The 9611-nt window shown below is 43.9% G+C and overlaps 2 protein-coding genes across 4 annotated transcripts in view; one reads left to right on the forward strand and one right to left on the reverse strand.

The window, feature by feature from the left end:
- The window catches only part of FAM81A (family with sequence similarity 81 member A), a 125592-nt gene extending 120273 nt beyond the window's left edge, over positions 1-5319 (reverse strand). For 2 of the 3 annotated variants that reach the window (XM_077747848.1, XM_077747829.1), the window contains exon 1: positions 4419-4692. The gene's annotated coding sequence lies outside the window, so the exon portion shown is untranslated. Of the gene's footprint in view, positions 1-4418; positions 4693-5114 lie in introns of those variants that run through there. The other variant, XM_077747839.1, reaches the window with a different exon arrangement.
- The window catches only part of MYO1E (myosin IE), a 198391-nt gene continuing 193496 nt past the window's right edge, over positions 4717-9611 (forward strand). The window contains exon 1 of the mRNA XM_077747818.1: positions 4717-5038. Within this exon, the coding sequence (XP_077603944.1) occupies positions 5036-5038 (3 nt within the window). The 5' untranslated portion in view covers positions 4717-5035. The remainder of the gene's footprint in view (positions 5039-9611) is intronic.

Below are 9611 nucleotides of genomic sequence, written 5' to 3' on the forward strand. Positions count from 1 at the left end.
AAATGTGATTTTTAGGTTGCATAAAAAAAACAAGAATTTTTCCAGGAGCTCTGGTTTGGTGAGGCTCCCAGGATTTTAATAAAGGTGTTCCAACTCATATTAGGCCTGCATCAGGGAAAATTACTTCTGAAATTTGTAGTAGGACATTCCTACTATGGAGTTTCTGCTCACAGGGTAAGAGTTGGGGCTACAGAGGCAGGCAAATATACAGATTTGAGGCATAATAACTGAGTGGTAGCTTGGGCAAGTTACTTCAAACTTGACTTAGTTTATTTGTTTCTTCTTCTTTTTTTTTTTTTTTTGGCAGTTTTCTTTCTTCATTTGGAATCAGAAGTTAGTTCTCAACCATATCAACTGTCTGTAGATTTTCTTTAAGTTTATTTATGTATTTTGAGAGAGAGAGAGAGAGAGAGAGCATGAGCAGGGAAAGGGCAGGGAGAGAGGGAAAGAGAAAATCCCAAGCAGGCTCTGCACTGTCATGGATGCAGGCCTTGAACTCATGAACCATGAAATCATGACCTGAGCCAAAACCAAGAGTTGGATGTTTAACTGACTTAGCCACCCAGGATTTCCTGTCTGTAGATTTTTGAAAGTGGTGACAGGTACCTAGGTAACCTGAGCTCGTTTGGGGAATCTTCATCGTCATTACATTTCCTGGACAACTGTATACGGTATGGGATTCCTTATTCTTTTTTTTTTCNGGCCAGATTTTGTTCTTTCTCATCGCCACATAGTATTCCATTGTAGGGACATTCCTTATTCTTTTAGCCCAGACAGCTTTGTTGAGTCCTGTATCAGTGCACACATCTGAAGCTCCCACTCCCTCATGGCACATTTCTGGATCTCCTTCAGCACTCAAGGGGCACACCTCCAGGGATGCACTTGTGAACGGTGATGGTGTATTCTCTGGTCACTGTCTTTTTGGTGGCAGAATGCCCTTTCTTCTCACCACCTTCTTCGTGGGAGCTGGTCTGTGGCCCAGGTTACAAAGCTCAGCTTAGTTGCTTAACTGCAAATGAAGTTAATAGAGTTGTATGGAAGATTAGATATTATACGATAAGCATTTAGCTCATAGCTGATACCTACTGGACCTGATAAATGCCTGTGACGGTAGAAGCAGTGATTGCCCAGAACATTCCACATTGATGTGACACAAGTCTCTGTTTCACTAGTGCTTTGTTAAAGATTTCTGGCCTAATTTTCCCATCAACAAATTTTTCTTTAATTTTATTGCTGTGGATACAGTCTGATGTTCTCTTATGGTTCAACATGGAAACTAGTTTCATTGCCTTATATTATCTTCTTCTTAATTGTCTCCAAAATGTATAAGGCGTGATTTTTTTTCACGGATGGATTTTTTTTCTTTGTTCCTTTCCATTCAAGCCCAGATAAAACTGCATTTTTAATCATGCCCATAGATGTGTAAAGTCTCATCTGACTAGCTCCATCATGTGTCTATAATGAGTTTTACAATTTTAAAAGTTTTCATTTCATTGCTACTATGAACTGGAATAACAATGAATATCTGGTAATACATCAGTGAGTCCTCTTAAAAATAGGTGTAAATCCAGAAAACTGGGAAAACCATAAAGTGAGGATTTCTGAGGGGTTGCATTTGGCCCCAAATTTATGGTGATCATAATCTAGCATTCAAATTATGATGATGTTTTGGGAATGCAAGAGGGGTGCAATTAATAATTTCACTGAGATAAAAGCATAAACCAGGACTCTCCCAGGTAAACCAAGGCATGAGACTGACAGGCCCAAACTAACAATGTGTCATCCTAGATGGGGATGGGGTAGGGCAGGGCTTGAAGCGATTCTTTGTGAAATTATAGGCTTTCTATCACGTGCTTGTATTCTATATTCTATGTTTGAACTTGTGCGTTAGTGGGTTCTGCTTTGAGAATCCAAGCTCTGCCCTTACAGTACAGGACTCCATTCGAATCCCTGCATCTCAAGAAAAACACAATGACAAAGTCAAAGACCCAGAAAAGCATAACTAATGCAATCCAGAGCTATGGGTCTTCATGTGTTGGCAGTGATGGCATCTCTGAGAATTTGGATGAAAGCTATTAACTCTCTCTGAAGAAAAGGGCACACACAAAAGCCTCCATGATTTAGGCATTACGACTCAGAGGGCCATGATCTGCGTGATCGCACCCAGGGACGCAGGTCTGAATCCCTAAGCTAGAACACATGGTATTGGTGACAGGGAAAAGGAACCAATATTTGTTGGCCATCTTTATTTATGTTTCATTTCATACTCACATTAATCTATTTTCTAGATAAGGGAACTAAAATAAAGCTAGAGAAATCAAGATCTCACAGCTGGTTAGGTGGCAAAGCCAGATTTCAAATTCAGCTTTATGTGCCACTGAATCTCATCATCTAAGTACTGCCTAAATATAAAAACTAATATATGTATTTATATTTCATTCTGGAAGAGAATTATATTACAAAATATAATTACAAGATGAACACAAGCATTTATCTCCGTTTGAGTCCCACCTATTGGAATTAACTCTTGAAACTGGAGATTATGAGAGCAAATAAAAGTATTAATAAAAATCTCAAACGCTAATATGATCAACAGCTAGTGTCAAGAGTTATAGATCAAGATTGATAAGTTGTTGATGAATTATTAAAAAGTTTTTCAGTGTCTCATTGTATCCCTGGTTTAACTGTGAGGAAAACAGCTACATCTTTGCCTGTATCCCCTGAAGCCCATGTCAGTCGTGGATGGGATGGTGGCTTAGGCAACGTGTCATTTCCAACACAAGTAGTGTTTCTTGCATAACTGGTAAACTTCCAATATTCCTTTTGATACCCTCGTTCATTAGTTCCTCAGATACCTGATCATATTTGGCATGCTCCTGAAACATCCAATCTGTTTCTCTGAGAATTTGGTGGATCCCATTTGTTTCTCTGAGAATTTGGTGGATCCCGTCTGTTTGGACCTGGTCAATGCCTAGTACAGAGTGAGTGCTCACCAGATGCCATACTGTTTCCTTTCCAGGTCATGCTACAGACTGCTGCCAGGCGAACTCTCTACCCTAAACTGTAGCTCCAAATATGGCAGTTGCTTGCACAAAACTACTGCCACTTCTTATTATGTCTACACCTTTCCTATAATTATCTTCTGTCTTCCTCCTTCTAAAATTGTAAGCTTGGTGAGGACAGAAAGCATTGTACTCACAGTTGACCTATAGTAGGCATTCAGTTATATCTATTGCCTCACTGTGTGGATGATCACAGCAAGAAGTTAGTCAATATGATGTTCTTTCCATTTTAAAAACAGAGATACAATTTCCATATCCTTCTAACACATACAATTCAGTGGCTCTCAGTATATTCACAAAGTTGTATGGCTGTCACTACTATCTAACTGCAGAATATTTTCATCAGCCCAGTAAGAAAATGCATACCCGTGAGTAAATTACCACCACTCCCCACTCTCTGCCTGGGCCCTGGCAATCAATAATTTACTTTCCCCTATAGATTTCCCCATTATTTACTTTAATGTATATGGAATCATCTAATATGTGGTCTTTGTGCCTCGCTTCTTTCACTTAATATAAATGTTTCCGACGTCCATCTGTGTTGTGGCACAGGTCAGCACTTCCTTCCTTTTTTTTTTTTTTTTAAATTTTTTTANTAGTATCCCATTGCATGGAGATACATTTTGTTTACCTGTTCTAAATAAGATTGTTTTTAACATCCCTACAACACCAGGATCCTATGCTTACGTGAAGGGCTACTGTGGAAACTCAGTAAGTCACAAGAAATCACTATGCCTCATACTTTCTCCAGGCCCTTAAGTTTTCAAATCTTACCTATCACAGATTCCTGGGAGAACCATCCTGTTGTAACTCACCAAGTTTGCTTTCTGAACTCTTTAAACAATTAAACCAGAGTCCCTGCCTTTATTTCTGGATTCTTCCCCCACCTGCAATCTCCTCCTCACTGCCCACCCCGGGTCTTGAAACTCCACATTCTGGAATAATATACGTGCACAGTCAGGACTGTACTGCTAATTGTTCTCAGCAGACACGGTTGACTGGGGCTGGCGAGGGCTTTCTTCCCACTATTTCTCCCATCCTTCGGCTCACTGCAGTGCAACTTCTACACCATCCAAAAGTCCAAAAAAAAAAAAAAAAAGCCTTCCTTTGTTTTCCAAGGAAATTCAGGTAAAAGGAGGGGTAGGGGAAACGATATTTTTGACTTTCCTCACAATCCAGACGTTGGAAAGAAAAAGGATTTCCTTTGGGCTGCTGCCACGACTCTGATCTTTTAAGCTGATAAAATATTTCCTTCTTAAAAAAAAAGTTATGGGAAAATCATACCACTTCAACTTGGAAGCCACGCCTACTGTAACTTTCGCGTTTAAAAGGAAAAAAAAAAAATGAGAGGCTTACCTCTCTCTCAGGGAGGGTTTTGTTCCCGACAGTTCAGGTCTGGCACTCCGGAGCGAGCCGGGTCAGCAGCGCTGTTCCGAGGCTAGCGTGGAGGACTACAGGATCCAGAGGGCTTTGGAGACTCCAGCAGCTCCAAGCTTGTTGGCTACTACGGTCTCCCTGAGGAGTGACGCTGTGAAAACAATCCCTGATTGGCCAGGCCTGAGCTGAATTCTCCATTTATGGACAGATTGCCCAGCCCGAGCCGAGGCTCTGCCGGAGGAGTACGGGGTTAGTGGCCGAAGAAAGAGGAGCGAGGCTGGGCAGCCAGACGGACGCGCGGAGAGCATCGGGCTCACCCAGGCGGGCGGCGAGCGCCCGGTCCGAGCGGACCCCTGCCCTCCGCAGCATGTGCCCCGCCTGCTAAGTCTCCTCCTCCTCGCCCTCACCTAGCGCCGCCGATCCCGCCGGGATGGAGTGCCCCCAGGGTTCCCATTGGCTCCTGTGAGTGCTTGGGTGTCGAGAGCCCGTTTTTGGCGAAGGGGACCAACTTTTGAAGTTCTCCCAGGAGGCTGCGTTCCAGCCCCAGCTCTCGGGCAGCCGGACCCGGCAGAGGCGCGACCGCGACGCGAGTCACCATGGTGAGTTGGCCGCGCGGCGTCCCGGGACCGCCTGACCGGGGGAGCGGGCAGGAAGCGCGGGGCGCGGGGCACCCACCTTGGGCGCGCAGCCGAGGCCAGGGGTGGAGAAGGTGGACGCGGGAGTCGGCACGTCGCGATCTCTGCTTGCCTGCTGCTTTCCGAAAACCCTGGCTGGGGGAGAGGCAGCGAGGGGCCAAGGAAAACTTTCTTTCAAGTCGCTTTGGGCGCCGCGAAACTTTTTGTGGCCGGGCTGCTGTGGCTGCCAGCCGTCGGGAGCCAGCGTGGGGGCAGCTCTGCCCTCCGAGGCCCTGCCCGCGNCGGGAGGAAGTCGAGTGTTTTGTTCTTTTTCCTTTGGCGCTTGGGGAACACAGGGAAGTGGCTGACTTTCCCTCTCCCCGCCTGCGTCCGCCCCCATTAACCTGAGCCGCATCCCCCGGGGTTTTGGTGCGGTGTTCGTTTCTTTCCGAAGCACAAAAGCAAGGACTCTGTTTTGAAGAGGTGGACGGTGCATCCGAGAAAGAGAGAAAGTTCTAACACAAGGCTTCATAGTTTCCACACTTGCTTCCTTTCAAAGAACCGTTCCTGGGTGGGTGACCTGATCCTCCTCAGGTTAGTTTTGTTACGTGTTAATGACTGTGAATGGGGAGCTCAGTCAAAATCAGAACTAGTGCGACACTAATTTAAAAATCTATCCCGCAAGACCAGCCTGAGAAATGTAGCAAAGGCCCATGCGAACCTGTATACACAACTCAAAAGCAGCTCTAAGACCCAGCGCTGTGTTTATTCAAAAGAACGCTTAAAAACAAAATAGTCTCTAAAAGGGCATCTTTGACAGAAGCTTTTTCTTTTTATGTAGTCCAGAATTGTGTCACCTCTGCCCTTCCCCAAGAGGACACTTGATCTGTAAATAGACTTCCTCTTTAAGTTTCAGGGTTTGAGGAGTCAGTTTACCCTACATTATTTTTGGAACCCCTGTAAGAGAACCATTCACTTGTACTGAGTGTGTGGTTGGGTGGAAGAGCTGCCTAATTGGGCCTCTACCTAATTGGACACTCGAATTTAAGCGACGTGATAGTCCTACTACTTTAGAATTGCTGTAATTATTTTCCATGGTTCAATATTTCTAAAAAAAAAAAAAATCAATCTGTTTATGTCAAGAGCTTAAAGAAACTTACTTTATTCAAATAGTTGAGTGCTACCTTAAGAAAATTAACTTTCCCTTAGTTAATTCATTTTTTATGCCCGACACACTGCAGAATAGTCTCTGATGCCTTTTCTGGAGTCCGTGGAAACTCCGTGCTCAGTTCGGCCACATTGCTTTTGAAGTAGATGGTTGATCGAATGGTAGCAGAGGAGGCATGCATGTTCTAAGGAAGAGAATTGTTTCCAGAGCTGTGTAGTACGTCTGTCTGTCGGAGGACAGGGTGTGACTTACCTATTGATGGGGTCCCTGCCAGCAGCACAGATGGCCGTGTTGTGGGCAGCCAGGCAGCTATCAGTGCATCAGAGAAAACTTAAAGCAGCTGCTGTCCTGAAATAGGACATGTGCCGTCGCTCCATCTACTAGGTGTAGAGTAACATCGCCAGAATTAAATGAATCATTTCTTCACTGGCTTGAAATTGTTCCTTAGCTAGGTGCAGTTGTCTTAGAACAGAGTATTCCCCCGTCTGAAATAGTCGGCAACCTCAGTTAGAATGTTTGCTGTTGAGGGGCGCCTGGGTGGCTTAGTCGGTTAAGCGTCCGACTTTCGCTTAGGTCGTGATCTCGTGGTTCGTGGGTTCGAGCCCCGCGTCGGGCTCTGTGCTGACTGCCCGCTGGGAGCCTGGAGCCTATTTCAGAGTCTGTATCTCCCTCTCTCTCTGACCCTCCCCTGCTCACGCTGTCTCTCTCTCTCTCTCCTAGAAATAAATAAAAATATTAAAAAAAAAAGAATGTTTGCTGTTGATATATGACCCTTTCAAGCCAAATGAGGCTTCATTTTGTGTTTCGTTCACATCGGTGTGGGTCTGCCCAGCTGCATCCTTCAGCTGCTTAGAACAGGAAGAGCAGGGGCATTGCCTTCAGGGGGCGTGGCTGAGGGGTAGCACGAAGAGGGGAATCCGTGGGGCCCTGGGCGGGCTGTAGGGAGAGCTCCAGTATTGTTGTTGGTGTGTTCGTGTGTGTGATGTTTTAGGAAGTCTGGCAGCACACGAGGAAGACTCTCAACCTGTCCCTCAGGCCCTGCCAAGACTCATTCAGTTGTGACTCATGAGGAAGATTGTCATTTTCTGATTCATGAGCACAATGTCCAGTGTAGAGTTCACCTCATCTCTTTTTCCTGAAAGCTCACTGTGGCACACTTTTCTCCATCTTTGAAGAAGCAACAACTATGTAATAGTAATTTGTACCCTTTTCCTTAGGAGACTTGACGAACTGAAAAACAAACAAACAGACCTCTGCATGTCTTTATAATTTAGTGCACCTTGTTTAGGACAGTACCGCGAGCTCCTTGGACTTTGATTAATCATCATAGCCTACTAAGGTTTCCTTGTTGAATCTGGCTTTATCGTCTACAAAGCAAGTTCTGTTTTTGTGGGCATGACAGCTTGGACTGTCCAATGGACTGGACCCCATGTGTGTAGCTCTTGCTATATACATCAGATGCAGAAATTATTATTCATAGGGCTTCTCTGACATATATACTGAACTATCTGAGTAAATCTGGATTGGCTATCACCTCAGACGATGGGCAGGATACTGCCCTTTCCCCCACTTGCATATTATTTGTGAGTAAACTGCAGATGTAATGTATAAAAAATACGCACAAGTAGACTTATGTACTTAGAAATCTGTCAGACAGCTGACCACAAGGTAGGTATGTTCCTTTGGGTGAAGGCATGGCATGTATTTAGAAAGTCTGGAATCCATTTCAAGTATGTTTTCTGGGAAGGTAACCTAGTCCACTTCCACTGATTAGTTTATCAGATTGCTAACAGTTTCCTGGCCAAAGCGACATAGTACAAAGCCAAAATAAAACAAAAATGGGTTGAAGTACAGAAACATTTTGATGAAGGCAGAGGGGTTAGGGAAGGATATGAAACTCAGGACACTATCTAGGGGCCAGCGTGGGTTGGGCAGCCTCATGGGAGAAGTTTGGTCAGCCCAGGGCGCAAAGGGAAAGCCAGTGGAGCAGCAGAAAAAAAGGAATGGAGAAGTGGAGGAAGCAGACAGCAGTAGAAGTCGCCTCCTCCACACTTCTGCCGCGGATTTAAGTTTTATCGGTAGTTGCAAACTCCAGTATCTACAGAGGCCAGCATACAATTTTTGATGGGGTGAGACTGGTCTCTAGAGAGTAAAATATACCCCTGTAAAGAAGCACCACCATTACTTGACCTTAGGCCACGGTTAGTGACATCTACCACATTACCGTGGTTACATTGACCATATTACATATTTCAAGGGAAGCTGGAAATCCAAACTCTTGTGCCAGACTGGTTAATTCTTAAAAGTGTTCTGATCATTGCTGTGAGGCCACACGCCTGCGGGTCAGCTGTTTGTAGCCACTGTATTGTAAATCTCAAAGTGGTGTCCCTGAGAACCTCATGCTTTCTTCCATTCGCTCACCGGCAGGAATGTCTAAACTTTAACCATATACCAGTGATGGTGTTTCACTGATACAGCCACACCTTCCCACTGGGTTTCCTTTAAGAGAGGGAGTTGCCTGGTATTTTCAGCCTATGGGACCACCAGGCTATTAACAGGGAAAATGTGCATCCAGATTTGGATGTGTAAGTTGTATGAGTGGAGAGGCTGTAAACTGAACTTCTCTTTCTTAACCCATTACACCTGCTCCCCCTTCCCTTATGGGGAAAAATCCCCCATTATTGCATACTGGATCCCTTTTATTACTCTTCTTCTAGTTGAATCTCCTGGATTTGAGGTCTGTCTCAAGAGTTATCTTTGGGCCCACTACCCAGGAGATAATGAGCATTTTGGTAAATATTGACTTGGGATATGACTTTTTGCTCTTGTACTAGTGTTAATGTCGTGAGCTCACGTGAGACTAAATGAAAGAGAGAACATGTAGTTCTTTGCATCTCCTAATGAGAAATGGTTGGGTCTCTCTCATTACTTGGTCAGAACTTATGACTGCTGTCTTCATCAGCTTCAAAAAGCAGAAATCGTTAGAAACTTGTATCCCATTGCAAAGTATTATGAGCTTCAGTGTGGAATATATAGAAATTCTGTAAGTCATGATTTTCCGAGCATGAGTCATCTAGCATTTTTTTTTTTTACAAAGATGCAGCAATTGTGTTTTCATCAATATGTTATTAAAATGGTGAGGTTTTAATATTTTTATTTTTATTATTATTTTTTACCTTGCTGGGACTTAATATTTACAGAACAATAAGGGGTTAAAGGTTAAATGCCAAAGGTACTAAAAATAAGCGTCTTGGCCTTACAAGCACATTCTGTAATAATGGTAAACAAATTGTGCCTTGAATTTCAGCTTCACAGTTTATATTGGCAGAGACAAAAAGTTTTTGGGCATCATAGCAGAGTATTTTTTTTTTTTTTTAACCTATCTTTATG

Source organism: Crocuta crocuta, unplaced genomic scaffold (genome assembly GCF_008692635.1).
Source record: "Crocuta crocuta isolate KB4526 unplaced genomic scaffold, BGI_CrCroc_1.0 scaffold130, whole genome shotgun sequence".
Classification (NCBI taxonomy): Eukaryota; Metazoa; Chordata; class Mammalia; order Carnivora; family Hyaenidae; genus Crocuta; species Crocuta crocuta.